Source organism: Amblyomma mixtum, chromosome 2, assembly GCF_055824585.1.
Source record: "Amblyomma mixtum isolate Tamu chromosome 2, ASM5582458v1, whole genome shotgun sequence".
NCBI lineage: Eukaryota > Metazoa > Arthropoda > Arachnida > Ixodida > Ixodidae > Amblyomma > Amblyomma mixtum.
Window position 1 is genome coordinate 100,791,749 of NC_143013.1, and position 19,459 is coordinate 100,811,207.

General features: G+C 46.9%; 1 protein-coding gene across 2 annotated transcripts in view; it reads right to left on the bottom strand.

Annotated features, from left to right (window-relative positions):
• The window catches only part of SIDL (SIDL trafficking protein particle complex subunit 10), a 95,276-nt gene that overhangs the window by 26,910 nt on the left and 48,907 nt on the right, over positions 1-19,459 (bottom strand). For both annotated transcript variants that reach the window (XM_089572270.1, XM_089572271.1), the window contains 8 exons: positions 16,121-16,232; positions 13,298-13,476; positions 10,631-10,705; positions 8,880-9,125; positions 6,586-6,694; positions 5,947-6,023; positions 3,183-3,274; positions 380-630 (listed from right to left, as the gene is read on the bottom strand). In XM_089572270.1, coding sequence (XP_089428396.1) covers positions 380-630; positions 3,183-3,274; positions 5,947-6,023; positions 6,586-6,694; positions 8,880-9,125; positions 10,631-10,705; positions 13,298-13,476; positions 16,121-16,232 — 1,141 coding nt within the window. The remainder of the gene's footprint in view (positions 1-379; positions 631-3,182; positions 3,275-5,946; positions 6,024-6,585; positions 6,695-8,879; positions 9,126-10,630; positions 10,706-13,297; positions 13,477-16,120; positions 16,233-19,459) is intronic.

Below are 19,459 nucleotides of genomic sequence, written 5' to 3' on the forward strand. Positions count from 1 at the left end.
GTTATCACGTTTACGAGGCATGCTGTGGGTGTATCCGCTGTGTGTGTGCACCTGATCGTCTTATATTTAGAAGTGTCAACTTCTGAATAAACCAGCTGTTAGTTTGCGCTCGTCCTGTCGTGTCTTCTCTTTTCGTGTCGTCTTTTTTTGCGCATAACCTTTCATGGCATTACAGGTATCAAGCCAACTAGCCCGACAACATCTCTTGCTGAAGCCACATGTCCTTCAAACTTTGCACAAAAATTCGAAACACCAACATCGTTGTGCAAGTAAAGAAAGCGACGAGTACCACTGGCAGAGCAAACTCTTCTCACTTTAGGAGGAAAAATAAAATTGCGAAACTGCAAAAAAATCTGTAGCATGCTGACACAGCACTCACCCATCTCGCGAAGGTTCTGCATGCATGGCTGAATCTCCTCAAAGAGCTGCAGGCGCTCGGGAGTGGGCAGTGCGGGGCAGGCGGCCAGGACGAGGGCAGCCCGCAGGTATCGCCCCCACTCGTGGGTCTGCGAGTAGCAGTCCAGGAGGCGCCGCTGTCCGACGGCCGCCAACCGGTGCCACCCTTCGTCCGCCTGGCTCCGCACCAGCTCCACCAGGAAGGGCACCGCCTTCTGGGGCTCACCCAGCTGGCTGCACCAGGAAGAGACAGAGACAGAACGACGCTCTTGGAAGATGGTTTGGTTTGGTTCATTGGGGTTTAACGTCCCAAAGCAACTGAGGCTATGAGGGACGCCGTAGTGAAGGGCCCCGGAAATTTCGACCACCCGGGGTTCTTAAACGTGCACTGACATCGCACAACGACACAAAAGCCCAGCACCCGGCAAAGGAAGCCATAGAGGTCTAGAAGAGTGCGGCGAGGGGCTAGTTGGTATACGACATTATGGGAACAAAGAATAACTGCGCAAAAAGGATGGGACAAGAGAGAAGAAGAACCACACGGGACAAGCGCAGACTAACAACTGCTTTATTGCACCAACGCCTCCTTCCCTCAACAGCAAAGCGCATGTGCACCAACCACAGAGACAAAAGCTACACTCATCTCGTGGAATCAGTACACCTGTACCGCAAGGAGTTGGAGTTTCTTGATTCCACGAGATGAGTGTAGCTTTTGTCTCTGTGGTTGGTGCACATGCGCTTTGCTGTTGAGGGAAGGAGGCGTTGGTGCAATAAAGCAATTGTTAGTCTGCGCTTGTCCCGTGTGGTTCTTCTTCTCTCTTGTCCCATCCTTTTTGCACAGTTGTTCTTTGTTCCCATAAAGCTGTAGAAGGTTCACTTTGTTGTAGACAAGAGTGACGATGTTCACGTGAGGAAGCCAGCGGCAAAACTCAAAAAAAAAAAAAAGACCGCAGCGGTTGCATAGAGGTTAGAGCATACACATTGCACGCAGGAGGTGCGGGGTTCGATCCCCAGTGCCACCGGGTACCCACCGGTTTCCCAGTGGGTATCTTTCTTCTGGCCTGGTGCTCAGCTTTCTCTGCGGAGAAATCCTTGGGAGAAATAGCTATCTGACCCAATCTCATGTAGACCGAACATATCAGCCATTACATTTAGTGTCCATTCGAACAGGCGCTAAAATACAAGTGGACAGAGCCCAGTCGGGGGGGAGGCATGCGAAATCAGAAGGCCAACAGCAGGCAGCCTCCAAGGTGGCTTTTCCGCAATGCAGCATCAGTGCAATGGGGCAAAGCATTTGAAAACGACACGCAAAAGCAGGTTGATCCTCGGAGCATGCAACATAAGAGACTTTTAGCATAGTGAAGACAGACTAGCATAGACATATACTGATTCACCGGACGCTGAATGAGCATGCGCATAGGCCTTGCCTGGCCATGCCTCTAACAATGCGCTTGTGCTGCTGGCAGCCGGTAAACCAGTATACGTTTGTGCCGGTTCGTCTACACTGTGCTAAAACTCTCTATTACTAACCAGAAGCTTAGCAACAGTCAACTGCAAAAGTGACTTCTCCACACAGCATACATACGCTGAGGCGAGGCATCCGATAACGGTGACAGCAACAACTAAGAGGTCTCACCTACCTTAACTCTTGCTGTAGCCAGCCTGGCTATATAATAGTATTGCTAAGTTTATTTCACACTACGGACAACACAAATAGAATAGAAGTACAAGCACCATTTAATCTCCTCAGAACTTGTGGCCATGATTGCTAAGCCATCTTTATAAGAAGTGAAAGTGTAAATAAATGCCTCTGTGCTTCTTTCTCAACCACATTTGACAAAATCTTGGCATTTATATCATACGTTTCCCAAGATAATACGGTTTTTCCACGCATTTGTTTAAAAAAATGCTTCAACGACATTTTTCCACTCACTGCAGACATAGTAAACAGCAAAAAGCAATAAGGAAAGAAAAACAAAAAGAACATAAAGACCCAGGAGCAGAAATGGTACTAAACCCCACAGCTATTGTGCATTTGCATTAGGTACTCTTAGTTTTCAGCCCACGACCATGTTTTTCCCTTCTTTACCCACCTCCAAGGGCTGTCTCGTCTTCATAACATGCACTGACAAGGCCAGAAACACACTATGTACTATATATCCTTCACATATGCAAGCCACAATCTCAAACGGGCACAGTACACATTTTCGAGCCCCACAGCAGTGTTAATTGTATGGCCCCAGTTTGGAATGTTCCCCCAGCAACGGGTCAGCTAAATGCTGGTCCGTGATAAAAAAAAAACAGAATGTCAGGCCAAATCCTGACCGCTGAATGGAAATTATCGCTGGCATTTTTCCTTGTTAGAATGAAGTGTTGCCATGAAAGAGTACGAATGGACATGACTCGCACTGCTCTACGCACTGAACATATTTTAACTCGAATCCTTCAGACTGCCAAGAGAGTTTTTAATGCATGAAGCAAAGCACATCGTGCATTGAAATCTTCAGACTTGCAGCAACCTGGTGCCGTGACTTCGATGCGGCATAATGCCACACCAAACAACCTATATGGTTTCAGGTTGGCGACAAAGGCGGCATCACCAAATGTTGCAGAAGCTATCAACACAGGCTGGCACAAGCTGTCACGCTAGGGAAACCATGTCTCTCTGACAGTCTCTGGCCATGAACAGACAAGCCAGCAAGTCCGAATAAGCAGCCCTCTGCTGCTGAATAAGCAGTCTCTGCTGAATAAGCAGTCTGAGTAAGCAGCAGCTCATGGATACTCACATGTACAGCTCAGCCAGGTCCCTGCCCACTAGCCTGGCCGACCGTAAACGCCCTGTGTGCTTGAACATGATCATGGTGTGCTCCGACAGATCCTGCATAAAAACAACGGTGATGGGATGCTGCTTCCATCTTTTTTTTTATTTTTGTTTCGTAATACTAATTAAATAGTATGACAGTGTTATGACGGTGACCAGGCATTACAGCACATGAAGAGTAAGCAATGGATGTGATGAGAATGCTTGATACAGATGGCATCGCACTGTAGCTAAGAAAATCTGTCTCTGGTGCCTGCCGGAGGAAATACCTACCTTTAAAGGGACAGTGAGGAGAGCACTATTAATATTTTTTTTATAGCAAAATCCGATAGTTCAGCATTTCATGGCTTTGTTGCCACTTGGCCGGCAGCGAAAGATGCATTTATTTCTAAGAAATTTGGATTCGAAGTTGAAAAAGTTTTCCCACCACTCTGATTCAAACTTGGGATTCTCTTATGACGACACAGGACTAAGTGACGTGAAACGTGACGTGTACATGACGTACGCAGACTCCGTGATTTCTGGCGGCCAACAGTGCGGCCTGGCAGCAGCCGAAAAGAAAGCTACCGCCGGCCGCACGTTGAAGGCATCTATCGGCTATTGCTATCGTCGCTACCGTCGCTTCGTTTACGTTTGCACCAGCGTTTTTCCAGCGTTATGATAGATCCCGTTCTCGAAGTCGTCAACTAAAGACGCCTTTAGCATACCGTGTACCTTGTTACCGTTATCGGAATACCAGGAGCCGGCCTACCGCCGGTGATCAGGCGCTGATTGGTCCCGATCATGGTCCTGATGCTGCAGGAGCGCGCGTAGCTGCCGGGTTCGTGGCGCCATCTGGCGACGCTAAGGAGATTTGCGCATGCATTGGCTACGCCTCAGTGATTTGTGGCTTCTCGGGTCCTAGAGTTGCTGGAACCATTGGTTCTAGCAACACTGTTTTGTCCTATGACGTCAGCACGCTTGTACTTGCGAGTTTGGCCTGTGGCGGCGATACCTGCATTTTGGTTCTCGCTCTTTTCTACGTTACAAGAGCTATGTTGTCAGTATGAGTGGCGTTTTTGTAATCAGGAGCCGGTATTCTGTCGATACAAGCCAACTTCAATTTCTCCTCAGTGTCCCTTTAAAAAGTGTAGACCCAGCAGCTGAACAGATTAAACCTACCTTTAAAAAGTGTAGACCCAGCATGAGGGCTGAACAGATTAAGTGGCAACATACCAATGGGGTTTTTAAACAGCACAGTGCATTAGGCGTTGAACAAAAAAAAAACTTCAGAAGGATGCACAGAACTATGCCTGCCACGGTAAAAGAAAAAAAATTGGCTATGGCTTAGCTTAGGTTAAGCCTGGATAGCAGCGAAAATCATCGTTGATGCTTGTGGTTTAGCTTGTGGTTATGCCATGGTTGTGTACTTGTGGTTCCCCTGTAGATATACCACAGTTACTCCTGGCAGTGTGTCATTGTCTCATGTGAATCATATAGGCACACATTATGCAACTTGCAAGCCACCACTTCGGGATCTTCGTTCATGGCGAGGCGTGTGCATTTCTTCTACGAGCGCTCCTATATATATACACCTCGCAGCGTTATATCAGATGCACCGCAACGAAGGGCGAAAGGAGGGCGAGAAGGTGGCGCATGCGCAATACGAGGAAGCTCGGTAAACATGCGCAGAGCGCGCGAATGACAGTGAAGGGCGACCGACGGAGCCACCGCCGACCACGTTCGCCTCTCCAGTGACGTGACGCGACGAACTCGCGCAGATGTGGCTATAATTGATCACGGAGCACGCCAGACCCGATGTTGACTAGCCTAGTGAAGCTTTTCGCTTCAAAAGATAAAAGTATAGTGCAGTGACATCGTAGCCATGGTAGTTTGGTTTTAATAGTGCCTTGACATCCTGAATTAAGCCTGCGGCTTGAATAAAGCCAAACTGCAGAGTGTTAAGAGAAGCATAAAAAAAAAAATGTTTCAAACACAGAAATGGATCTGCAGCTATGCCATGATTATGGAACCACCGATCAGAAGTGGTGAAAAATGAAATGAGTTTTTTCAGTGCCCATCAGTGCACATCTCAATTTTTTTTGGAGAGGACTGAAGCGGCTGAACTTCTTGTTTACGCACAGTTTAATTTTTACACTGTGTCTCTCACTTAACGGCTCTGACAAATCTGATGCTGCAAGCAAAGCCACTGGTAGTACTTCGGGCATAGAAGTATTGCTCTTTTCTTTGATAAGCAGCGTTCCAACAACAATGCCCAGCTGTGGCAATTATACCGATGGCATTTCTGCTTCACCGTTAGGGCGCTCGGCTACTGAGCTGGAGTTCCAGGGTTCGACCCCGGCCAAGGCAGCCATGTTTCCATGTAGGCAAAACACCAAGGGACTTTTGTGCTGTGCAATATGAGTGCAGGTTAAAGATCCCCAGGTGGTCAAAGTCTCCCACTACAGCACCTCTTTCTTCCTTTCTTCTTTCACTCCCACCTTCATCCCTTTCCTTCCAGCATGGCCATTCAGGTGTCCATCCAGATATGAGAGATGTGTGAGACAGATACTGTGCCATTTCCTTTCCTCAAAACCAATTTTCAATTTTTCTATTTCACCTTTATTTCACCTTTTAAGCATGGAATTGCATAAAAGGTCAACAATTCATACCCACTAGGTAACTAGGAGGGGTTAGCCCGTCACAGTCGTCTTGCACTTGCGAAAAACGGTCTTTTCGTGCACACTCACCAGGTAGTGCTTGAGGAAGGAGTCCTTGGAAGAAAGTGCCTCCCTCAGCTGGCTGTGGGGAGACTGGCTGTCCGCCTCTGCACACACACAGTGAAAAAGTCCAGGCTGCCATGACAAATTTTCCCAAACGGATGCGTCTTGCAGTTTCAATGCAAAAGAAATCGTGCTCCGAATTTGAGGACAGCGGACTTTTCAGAGTGGCTATTGTTATTTACTTTGCTGACCGTGCCCCGACCAAAAGAAAAAAACAAAACAAAAAACACATTGAATGTGAACAAGGCTCCCGTACATCTTGTTTTTTGTATTTTCTTTCAGTCCAGTTCCTTCTTCACCATCAGTATGTTTCTCCCCGACCAGACGAGTTTTCGTCCAACTCTCGACTTCACTTATTTACTTTCTACGGCTGAAAGTTCACAAATTTAACACGCACTTTCGCAATGAGCGGGTTATCATGAACAAGTGACACAGCGCACAAAATGAAGGTCTATGAAGTGGAGCATGGGTCAAAACAGGCTGGGACAATTCACGAAATCAAAAAGCCAAAGTAACAAAACGTGCGACTCCATTCATCAAATGCAACGTGGAACAGCAGAGCCTTAATAATCTGAGCGCCCAGCAGACCGAAACTGTGACACTCACCGGCGGCTGATGACTGCATGCCTGTGAGCAATGCCACCACCATGAGCAGGTGCTCGGACGTGGACTCCCGACCCGGCATCAGGCCACACAGTTCGCCCAACTGCTTCAGCTACAGGAGGAAACAAGAGAGAGCACTGCCATAAGGACACTGAAAAAAAAAAATACACTGCATGGCTGGGTACAGTCCGCAGTGCTACAGCATGCAAGAGTAGAAGCTGCGTACTGCCCGGAACTTGAGCATGTGACTAATGTATTTTCCTGTGTACAAGTCGCACTTTTGTTATCTGAATTTTTTCGTTGGTGTGTCTTTCACAACAGTGCGGCTTATATACAGTGAAATATGATACACCAGCTACTGCCCTGTCCAGTAACTATGCCCGAAAAGGAAATCCATGTGCGAAAAAGTAAAAAAAATCGAGTTATTCTTGAAATATTATCTTACGGATAGAATCACATAATATCACCACAACTGGAATGAATGTGGCAACAACACGAGGCAAGCACCACCCCCACATCCAGTCCAGCCAGTCCATTCATATTTTCAAAAGTTTCGATTTCAGCGCCACATCCATTTGGCTTCGTGTGGCTTGTGCATTGTTCTTGCTCAACTTGATGCCACTTATGAGGTGTAGGAGCTGTGATGCAAAATTCCAGTAGAATGCTGCTGCTCTTAAATATATGCTGAAGAATGGGAAATGGGCCAGCTGGGGAGACAGTTCAACATGAGCGAAAAAATTTTTTGGGACTGGTGCAAAGCTGCAAAGGGTTGATTAACCCTTTCAGGCGCTTTGTACACAATTCTGCAAGTGGCAAACTTACAGCTTTTTCTGGGAAACTGGAGCACTTAACAGTGATTACATTATTTCAGTCAAATTGAGCACCCTTCTTGTTGCAAATAAGTTGCTTTTTTGTACCATGTAGCAAATGCAGTAAATAATGTTTCACACAAGAGGGAGCTAGGCAGCACTGTCCACCATTTTTGTGCAGACAGATTTTGCCACGAGTGAAAACATGTGATTGTTTTTGCTCAATTTCGAGCGTAATGGGAATCTTCGAAACACAAAGCGATTCCACGATCCCTAGGGTGTTTACTTGACACACAAGAACATTTCGATGTCACTAGTATTTCGAACAAATCGGACACTTCGCACGGAATTCTCCACATCGTTGTAAAAACTTACCTGCTGGTCTTTCACGTTCGAAAACTAACAAACTCCCTTTCTGGAGGCCTGAATATACTACTTACATGAAAAAATAATTGATTTCAGTCAAAATAAAAAATGGCACCTGAAAGGGTTAAGCCAATAAAAAAGGCACACTGTGTGAAGAAGGTACACTAGACAGAGCTTAAGAATCATCTGTGCATGGCAGCTGCTGCAAGCGTGCACTATTTTCGTCACAATCTCTGACAAAGGGATCGTCAGCATGTTCTATAGCATTTACTGAATGAACAGGTACATCTCATACACCGGTGCGACTTAAGCGTGATTTCTTTCAGAAAGATTTGCATTTGCAAGGGGGTGCAACTTATAGACCGGCAAATACGGTACATAACTTTGTTAGGTGTGTACATGTCAGTGAAGGCATCTGCTACAACAGACCTAGTTGCAGGGAGTGCCATGAGAGGGCACTGGTGTTTCTTGTAGTTATGAAAATAAACGCAGGGGGGAACACTAGGTGCAGGACAGAGAAGGGGACCAAAGGGATGGGATAGCAGAGGAATAACGGTTGGGAGCATGAGAACCACATGCGTTGGAGTTGTGTAGCTGCTGAAGCATTACTGCATCAATTTAAAAATTATGGACGCCAAAGGAGCCATGTGCCCTGGCAGCAACTGGTGATGTGGACCGTAAGGTTGTCATTCTCAGCTTCACTGTGACCGCAATCACCATTGGGCATGCTTCAAGAGTGAGCGCGCTAGCTTAAAAATGAAAATTAAATGCCTGCGGTGACAATGAGCGGCATGGAGCTTCACTCCAAGCGATCGCAACAAAATAGTGCCCCACCAAAGTGCAGTTTTATTTACTTAAAACTTTGTTCTCCACGATGTTACAGTGTTTCAAACAAGAAGCAGCAAAAACATAGTGCTAGCAGGGATAAACCACATGAACAACAAAAGTTCATGCCGTCGATTCCTAACCTCAAGCGATACCAGCCACAAAACAGAAAAAAAGGTGCACTCAAAAACGAGACCATCTCTGGTTCTAAGGCACAAACTTGGAAGCACATCACTGGCAACGTCACCAACACTTTAGGTCAATAGTAGAACTGCCACCATGCCACATGGCACCCACCTTTTCTCGAGCGTAAGACCAAAGTCCCACACTGTGTAGAGAGTATGCTGCGCCGTTCACCATGGTGGACTGTTGCTGCTGCTGCTGCTGCTGTTGTGGCTGTTGTTGCTCCTTCCTTGATGGGGGTGGAGTGGCGTTAGCGGGAGCCACCACCTCGTCTGTTGAGTTGCCACCCTCACATGCGGACAGCACCTCCAGACAGCTGGTGAACACCCAGCATGCCACCGCTCCAGGTGGCGTGGATACCTGGCGGCAGCGACCACTCTGTCGGTGCTTGTCCCACGCTCATCCCAAACATGCCATTAACAATATTAAGGCGAAAGCCTTCAATGCCTCATCGTTGCCGACAGAAGGTTGTCAGCAGACGTGTGACGCTTTTCGGTTGGCCGAAATAGTTATGACGTCAGAGTGCGCAAATTCGAAGTAATGAGGTCACCCACGGATGCCTGGCGCCCCCTTTCAGAGCACACGACAACTAATAAAATACTTGTCGTCCGCTCCGACAGGGGGTGTAAGGCGTCCGTGGGTGACCACATTACATACCTCATTACTGCGAACAGAGCCATGGATTCAACCGAACTCATCGGAGCAGAGAGAGAGTCGTGCTAAAGAAGCAGTCAAAGTCGGCAGTCAAAGTGTGCAGTTGTAATGTGTATTCAAAGTGTGTAATCAGATAAAGCACTAGTACAGCACAAACAGTCTCGCAGTCAATGCCAAACAGTGCGCCAGGAAAGGCTTTCACCTTGCAGCACTTTAGAGAACCAAAGTGCCCCCTGAATTTTTTATTCATAACTGTTAAATGTCAAACATTTCAGGCATGCACAGACATTAAACTGGAATGCACTGCGGCGGGAACATTTGGAATTCTTAGAGAATTAACCCCACAGTGAAAAGCAAACACCATCACCCAAGCTTGCATGAGACAGATTTAGCTTGTTTCAATCTGTGGCATTCAGGTTACCTCCTCAGAGCTGCTCAAAAACAAACACATTGGAGAAATAAAAGTTGCAGGGTGCCACTGATCCAGCTCAAAGGCAGTTGGACTGTCTGCTGAAAGAATATAGAGATTAAATTTTCGCTTGTGTGCTTTCTTCTTTCAAGCAATGCATTAATCATTAGCATAAATGGACTACCATGCGGTATTGCCCTACAACCACCAAATAATCTATTAATTCAATCCAATCACTCCTTGATGCTGATTCAGTTTCAGTTAACTGAACGATGGTTGTGACGTGCTGAGAGTGTTCAGGTGAAATGAGGAATGAAAAAACCTGCAATGTAATCGCCGATACACACTTTCAATTCAATGCAACACTTAAGCCAGCCTGCTTTGAGAGCTGGAATAGCAATAAAAAATGGTATAAGCAGTTATACTGCAATTTTTTGCTGACTTCACGCGACCTAAACGCTTCTTAGATGTCACAGCCACCGTTCGGTTGATGAAACCAAAACAAAAACCGCATGAAAGAAGAAACTCAGTTATAAATTATTCAGCACTCGTAGCAGAATACTACGCAGGCGATCCATGCTCTCAAACGTCTTATGCGTCATCACCGAGAAGAAAATATGCAACTACAATGAGGTGTCTGTAGTCCTTTAACCTCCATAAAGTGCCCACAGGGAATCACAGGGTTTTGAAACGGAGTTTTGCAACTGGCATGATCAAAAGGCTTTGGGTGAGAGAGAGAGTTATGTCACCCTTTTTGTAACAGCAAGACGCCACCTGCCATGCTCAGGCAGTGAAGCCTCACCTCCAGGATGGCCAGCTCATGGACGGTGTTGTGCAGGAACGACAGGGTGCGCGTTGCCATCTCAGACGTACGATTCTAGGAAACAAAAGGCAATGCACACACAAAAGGTAGATGTTGATGTTGAACAAGAGCCCCACCAAACAAGAAAAGAGGGGTTGCAAAGAACGGAAAACAAAACAGCTAGAGAAAGAACAAAATGTGGCTGATCGGGGTTTAACGTCCCAAAGTGACTCAGGCTATGAGGGATGCCGTAGTGAAGGGCTCCGGAAATTTCGACCACCTGGGGTTCTTTAACGTGCACTGACATTGCACAGCACATGGGCCTCTAGCATTTCGATCCATCGAAAAGTCATTCGATAATACGAACTTAGGATAATTTGAACATATTCTCTGGTTCCTTGAAATTTGAATTAACGAGCTTTTATAATAATAATAATAATTTATACTGCATTTTCAATCATGCAGTACATAGCACCTTAATACAACAAAGGATGGCAAAGAATTAAAAGAAGCAAAGGAAAAAGCCGACAAGAAGGAGTTTGTAGCTGGCAGAAGTCCACCCACATTCACAGGAACACTCGCACAGCGGATGGTGTTTCGCAAAAGCAGTAAAAGTGATTATAAACTATATTCGTTAGCAGTGCTCTAGATGTGCTTCTTGCAATTATTTTTTCTCTCTTCTATGCTCTGCCCTTCTGCCTCGAAAAAAAAACAAATTTCTATTTTGCACTGCAGCTGTGGAACTCATCAATTGTGACATCATAAAATCACGCTTCGTTATTTTGCCACACATGTGAAAGAAGCTGTGTGGAAGCTCTGCGATTTCATTGCCTTACACTATATTATTCATGGAACACTTCTAAACAAACCAATCTGAGTGCTGTTACTGTTCAGAAAGAAGTTATAAAAGGTACAGTTAGATTTTTTCCGTAGTTTGCAAAAGTGCACCAACATTCAACCAAAAACTTGCAAAGTTCGAAAGCTACCATTGTTCGCCAATGGTTCAAACCACAAGCTTTTAAAACCAAAGCCTCAAGGGACACCTTTCATCATCATCATCATCAGCCTGACTACACCCACTGCAGGGCAAAGGCCTCTCCCATGTCTCTCCAATTAACCCTGTCCTTTGTCAGTTGCCGCCACTGTATCCCCGCAAACTTCTTAATCTCATCCGCCCACCTAACTTTCTGCCGTCCCCTGCTACGTTTGCTTTCTCTTGGAATCCACTCTGTTACCCTTAAGGACCAGCGGTTATCTTGCCTTCGTATTACATGCCCTGCCCAAGCCCATTTCTTCCTCTTGATTTCAACTAAGATGTCATTAACCCGCGTTTGTTCCCTCACCCACTCCGCCCCCTTCCGATCTCTTAACGTTACTCCTATCATTTTCCTTTCCATAGCTCGCTGCGTTGTTCTTAACTTAAGCTGAACCCTCTTTGTTAGCCTCCACGTTTCTGCCCCATAGGTGAGTACCAGTAGGATACAGCTGTTGTATACTTTCCTCTTCATGGATATTGGTAAGCTACCATTCATGATCTGAGAGAACCTGCCATATGCGCTCCACCCCATTCTTATTCTTCTAGTTATTTCCCTCTCATGATCCGGATCTGCGGTCACTACCTGCCCTAAGTAGACATATTCCCTTACTACTTCCAGCACCTCGCTACCAATTCGGAACTGCTGTTCCCTTGCTAGGCTGTTGAACATTACTTTGGTTTTCTGCATGTTAATTCTTAGCCCCACTGTTCTGCTCTGCCTGTCTAACTGATTGAACACCCTTAAGCTAAGGAATCTCAAGGACTCAAATTCTAATGAGTAGTGCCACCACCACTCTGGATGACATGCTGTGCCAGGTTCCTACTGCATAAGTTTACATATTCATGCAATTTGATGGTTTCAGCTGCTGTTCCAGCCGGACAGGACAAAACAATTTTTTTTTCTTCAGTGTGACAGTCACCTAGATGCTAACAAAAATGATGGTGCATGATAGAAGAACAAAGTGGCCAGACACATTTGTGTATTTCATTCAGCCTCCTAGCAAATTATTTATTTTATTTATTGATACTGTGATCTTTTACAGGACCTTAGCAGGGTCGGCATACAATATAAAAGCAAACAGGCGCTCGAAACTATGAACACAGTCTTAAGATGTTAAAATAAAATTATGAATCACTTATACAAAAGAATAAAACAATAAACACAAATGCAAAATACACGATACAAATGCAACAACAGTAGCATGTGGTGGAAAAGATATAAGGAAACTAAAGATGGGCATCAAACATTTTTAGTGACGGCTTTGATACTGCATCATTACTGAGATTATCCCAGTCTGTAATCATTCTAGGGAAATAGGAATACTTATTAGGAGTTACCTCTTGCATTTAATGGTGTCACTGAAAAATCGTGCTGTTGCCTTGTGCTATATCCAGATGAGTATGATAAAATGTTGGAGGTGTTAATATTGTATTCGCCTTTGATTAATTGAAAAAAGAATTTCAAATGACAGGTGCGGGTTTCTATGCGGTTTCTATTAAGCAGCTTTAGAGCGCTTAAATCTGAGCAGGCCAAGACTAAAGTGGCCACCATCAAACTGCGTCAGAGTGCACGAGCCTGCTTCGCTTGGCCCACGTATCCAACTGCAGCAGTGTCCCCCCCCCCCCCCTACCTGCAGGCGGAGCAGGGCACACTGGCGAGAGAAGAGGTAGTTGCGCAGCTGCAGCAGGGAGCCCCGGCCCCCCAGGAGCAGCTGCCGCTCGGGGCTGTGGGCGGGGTCCAGGCCCAGCCGCAGGCCGCCCCAGGCCTCACAGCCCAGCTGGGCCAACTGGGACAGCCACTCGGGCATCTCTGGAGGAGACAGGGAAAGACCACATGCACAACACGGAGGGCAGGGACGACGCTGCTGTCCGAAGACAGCAGTCTCTCAACATCTGAAGACAGCCAACAAAGAAAGGGAGCCCAGAGGGATCAACTTGTGGGCTGCGTTGCATGGTGTTGACAAGCACACAAGCACAATCAGTAATAACCACCATCATCAGCCTGACTACGCCCACTGCCGGATAATGGCCACTCCCAATCACTTTCACTTAACACACCAAGGCCACTCTGTCGCCAGAAACTTCCTAATCTACCCACCTGGCTTTCTTCTGCCCCCCTGCTACGCTTGCTTTCTCTTGGAATCCAGTCTGTTACCCTTAAGGACCAGCGGTTATATAACTGCCTTACCACTACATGCCCTGCCCATGTCCATTTCTTCTTCTTTATTTCGACTAGGACTAGGATATCATTAACTCATGCTTGTTTCCCAATCCATTCTGCTCTCTTCAGTCTCCTAATGGTACCCTTATTGTTTTCCTTTTCATAGCTCGCTTCATTGTCTGCAATTTAGTTTCGAGCCCCTTTATTAACCCCCAAGATTAGCACACCACATCAGAAAATGTAACTCACAGAGAACACAACAAAATGGGCACCTAGCAAAAGACCTTGTCTGAACTGTGTCTTGCAAACTGGCCCTCAGGTCAACCACACTCAATTCCCTTTCTACTGCCTCCAGTTTTCCTCAAAGCACAGCAATGCATTCAGTAATCTGCCAGGTCTCCTTGTAACCTGCCTTTGATGTCACTCTCGTGTGCAAAAAACTCACCATCATTCAATCCTAGACAAACCAAACACACTTTTCCAAGAAAAACGTTTCTCCTTCTCGCCAAGCAGCTCGTAAACGCTCAGTGCACCCCAATACAAGATGAACTTCACACTTTTCCAACAGATGGAGTGGTCTCCCAGTGATAACAGTGACACTGCTGAAAGGCAAAAGTCACCACAGAATGAAAGAAATTGCTACAATTTCATTCACACGCATCCTTCTTCAATTCCTCGTTTTCGTGTTAGCAGCTCAAGGAGAGACTCAAGAAAAATTTGCCAAAACGGAATGAAGGCTTCCCTTACGTTCACTGCTCCAAGCAGTTCAACTTCAGAGTGCCAAAATAACACTTTACATCGCTACACACAGTGTACGCACTCAAAGCTGTGCTCTTGAGCATGCTGCATGCATGTGCCAGCAGAATTAAGTGTCGCTCAGCTTTTATAAGTCGGTCATTAGACATTGCCAACTTTTCCAGTCAACAGTGAGAGTGCTTTAACTTTTTCTGTGGCTGATAACCTCCACAGCTGAAGTCCCTTGCAAAGTGTAAAAGCTACACTACTATGGGAATAAAGCTGTATGGCAAAGCAAGGCAGTATGTCGATGAAGGCAGCACTTAAAATGTGTGGACAGTTTTTTTAATCGGAACAGTTCATGAATGGCTGAGGATCTACATCTTATGGAATTGCACGGATCTGCTATTTACAGTTTCTGGTGCAACCTAGTTACCTTCCGAGGCTTGTGTACACCTGTATACAGATAAAAAAAATAAATAAAGCCTTCGTGTCTCAGCTCAGTGTAGGCAAGAATCACTTCTAATGATTCAGCTGTGACCTAGGAAGAGAAGCACCCGTCAGCCAGACAAAGTAAATGGCTATGCACATTAGATGCCTCACAAACAACCCTGCTTCCCTGGATACCTAGCCTGTTTCAAGGCACAATGCAGTTTCAGGACTTCTCTGTGTCTCTGCTCACCACACTTTTAATAGTGAGAGCTGTTAATAGTTTTGGTTTAGCCACATACCCCTGCATTCTGCCATGGAATTTACAGCGTCAGCCGTAATACCTTCATTACTTGGTATTTAATGTCTTAATTACTTAGTGCCGTCGCAGTGGCTCAGTGGTTATGGCACTCAGCTGCTGTCCCGAGAGACGCGGGTTCGATCCTGGCCACGGCGGTCGAATTTTGGTGGAGGAGAAATTCTAGAGGCCCGCGTACTGTGCGATGTCAGTGCACGTTAAAGAACCCCAGGTGGTTGAAATTTCCGGAGCCCTTCACTACGGCGTCCTTCATAGCCTGAGTTGCTTTGGGACGTTAAACCCCCATAAACTAAACTTAACTGCTTAGTGAATTATTTTAATTAATTCAATTCAACTGCCACCTGCCAACCGTTGGCCGCCTGTGATGGTGGGCAGGTGGTAAGGTGGAGAGAGGGAAAGTAGAGAGAAGAGAAGGAGAGGGTGGGAGGCGAAGGGTGGCCTGGGAGGTTATGGCTAGAGCAGAGGAAAGTGCAACCTAAAGGTGGTTCCACGGCAGAATTCACGGTTATATGGCTAAGCCAAAGCTATCACACCTCACACCAACTAATGAGTTAAGCTGGTAAGCTTAGCTCTACAAAATTTTTTTAGTCCCCTGTATTCCTGTATTCCTGTACCCCTGCATTCCTTACCCCTATACCCCTCTACCCCTGTACCCATTCCCCTGTACCCCTGTATTCCTGTACCCCTGTACCCCTGTCCCCCTGTATTCCTGTACCCCTGTTCCCCTATACTCCTGTACCCCTGTCACTGCAGGGGGCACTGACAAGTCCAGTGCAGAGAGGATCAATGATGAGGAGAGAGAGAACTGACCGCCACTGGCTGAGTTGATGACCACTTGAGTGAAGAGGGCGTCCAGCTCATCGTACTGCACCAGGGCCTCATCGTACAGGCCCAACGCTTCTAGGACAAACGCCAGCTCCTCCTGCGGTGGCGAGGCAGAAAGGAGTAAGGCACATTATAGCCACTACAGTTTGCGTGTATCCCATAAATGCTCATGGCCGGAAGTTCCTGGTGCAATTGACCGATTTCACCGCAAGCGCCATTGTGCTGTAACTGCTGAAGCCACTACTGGCATTGTGGAAAAATTTTTATGGCGAAAAAAGACACACACACAGGAAAAGACAGAAAGAAACAGACAGTAAGAGCGCCAACTAACTGGTTGGTAGTTGGCGCTCTTACTGTCCGTTTCTTTCTGTCTTTTCCTGTGTGTGTGTGTGCCTTTTTGCGTCATTAAAATTTTGTAGCATGAACCAACAAGCCCTGCATCAAGTACTTTGGCATAGTGGGTGTGACGTAGTGCAAGTCATGCACACGCGCCTAGCCGGACAGAAGCCGCCCCCATTTCTGTTATCTAACCGCTTTCCTATATAACCGCTCGCCTTCTTGAATAAAGCGTCATTCATGCACCATGCTTCGTCGTGTCCACATGGTGTCAGAAGTGGCCGGTTAGCGACCGCGCAACGCAACCGGGCAACGTAACCGACGGCAGAAGCACGGCAATCCGGGAGGCCCGGGTAATTGCATCGGACCAGAGCCATGACAGACGCCGAGCAGCACGTCACCCAGCCTACCGCCCCCGTCACTTCGCTGCTGCCACCACCGAAGGCCCTGGATACAACGGGAGATGTCTGGCATAGCTGGGAAGCATGGAGGCAAGAAAGACGACCGCTGGACTGCAATCGTGAAAATAGAAGAAAAGCCAGTTGCCTGCAAGCTTGATACAGGAGCCAATTGCTCGGTCATATCACGCAGCCAGCTGCAGAAGATAACTCAAAAGCAACCCGAAAACTGCGCTGTCGTGCTGAACACATTTTTTGGTTTTCAGAAAAAAGCAACGAAACGTAGTCACCTTCATGTGACCGGACCCGAGGGAACATTTGAAACGACATTCTTCGTAATGGAAGACGACGTAACCGTGACTCTTAGCGGCTCAGTCGCCGAGAAGCTGGGCTTGATTTGCCGAATTGCTTCACTGGAGCACCAAGAGATGTACGACGTAGTCAAGCCGTATGAAGACGTCTTCTCCGGATTAGGCGAGCTCAAGGGTGTCGTCTACCACTTGAAGCTCAAGCCAGGTTCCCAAGGGGTGGTCAAAGCAGCACGCCGGATTCCGTTCGCAGTCGAGGACAGAGTAAAAGCGGAACTGGACCGCATGGAAGCAGCCGGAGTAGTTTCCAAGGTGACCGAGCCAACCGAGTGGTCCAGCCACATGGTTACCGTCATAAAAAAACGACAAGGTACGCATATGTCTCGATCCATCTGATTTGAACAAAGCGCTGCTGAGGGAACATTATCCTATGCCAACGCTAGAAGACATTGCACCGTCTCTGTGTGGAGCACAATACTTTTCGACTTTGGATGCCGCTACGGGATTTTGGCAGATAAAACTGGATGAGGAAAGCTCTAAACTTTGCACAATGAGCACTCCGTACGGTCGTTACAGGTTCCTACGTATGCCTTTCGGCATTTCTTCGGCTCCCGAAATATTTCAGCGCGCCATGCACAAAGTACTAGAAGGTCTCACTGGCACAGCAGTCGTAATGGACGACATTCTAGTCTGGGGTGGAACTAAAGAAGAGCATGACGCAAATCTTGTCAATGTGCTGACAAGATGTCAGGAGCACAACTTGAAATTGAACAAAAAAAAGTGTAACTTCTTGCAGGAATCCGTCAAGTACCTAGGCCACGTATTGACGCGCGACGGGTTGAGCCTGGATCCAGGGAGACTGGAAGATATTTTCCACGTGCAGGCCCCTTGTAACCGGAAAGAGCTACAGACATTCTTGGGTATGGTGAACTTCGTTTCCCGCTTCATTCCTAATATGTCAACACTCACAGCATCGCTCCGAGAACTTTTGAAAAAGAATGCTGCATGGGTTTGGGAAGACAGACATCAAAAAAGCTTTGAAGCACTGCGCGAAGCACTAGCAACGGCTCCCATATTGGCATATTACCAGAAGGGCAAACCAATCACCCTATCTGTAGACGCCAGCCAAAACGGAATTGGCGCTGTGATAATGCAGGATGGACACCCCTTAGCTTACTCATCTCGCTCGCTGACAGAAGCGCAGCAAAGGTACGCGCAGATAGAGAAAGAGATGCTAGCAATCGTCCACGGCTGTGAAAAATTCAAGGACTACATTTTCGGGCAGCCAGAAGTCATTGTGGAATCTGATCACAAGCCGCTCGAAATGATTTTCAAGAAGCCATTATGCCAGTGCCCTCTCCGCCTGCAGCGTATGCGTCTAAACCTGCAAAAATACCATATAAATGTCAAGTATACTCCAGGAAAACAACTGTTCATCGCTGACGCGTTATCACGTTTTCCTAATAAAGCACAGCTCGTAGAACATTGCGCGCATTTCCACGTTAACACTATCGCTTGTCTTCAAGCTTCAGACAGGCGCCTGGAGCAAGTTCTGCGGGAGACGGACCGTGACCCAAGCATGGTGAAACTTCGCCAGTATGCAAGCACAGCGTGGCCCATTGACAAGGCTGACGTCACTACCGAGCTACGCAGCTACTGGAGCTTCCGCGACGAGCTGCATACTGAATCCGGCCTTGTGTTCCGGAGCAATCGCCTTATCATTCCTGCCAGACTGCGCAGTGAGGTACTGGCTTCTCTTCATGCTGCGCACACAGGAGCAGAAAAAATGAAGGCACGCGCCCGAACCGTTGTCTTCTGGCCAAGTATAAACAGCGATATTGAAGAAGTCGCTCAACGCTGTCAAACATGCCAAAAGTACAAATCAAGAAATGCGCGACTACCGCTGTTAAGTCACGAGATACCAACTCTGCCCTGGGAGTCAGTAGGAGCTGATATTTGTCATCACAACGGTGCCGAGTACTTAGTTGTTGTTGACTTCTACTCTTTCTTTTTTGAAATCAGGCTTGTGCAAGCGCCGTCAGCCAACAAGGTTATTGCAGCATGCAATGACATCTTCGCAACACATGGCTTCCCAAGGTGACTTTGCACAGACAACGGACCACTCTTCAGTAGCCAACAGTTCAAGGATTACGCCGATAAGATTGGCCTGCAACACGTCCGGTCTAGTCCGTACTATCCTCGCTCGAATGGAATGGCAGAAAGAGCAGTACAGGAAGCTAAGAAGCTGTTAAGGCGGTTCCGTTTCGGCAGCACTGAGTTTT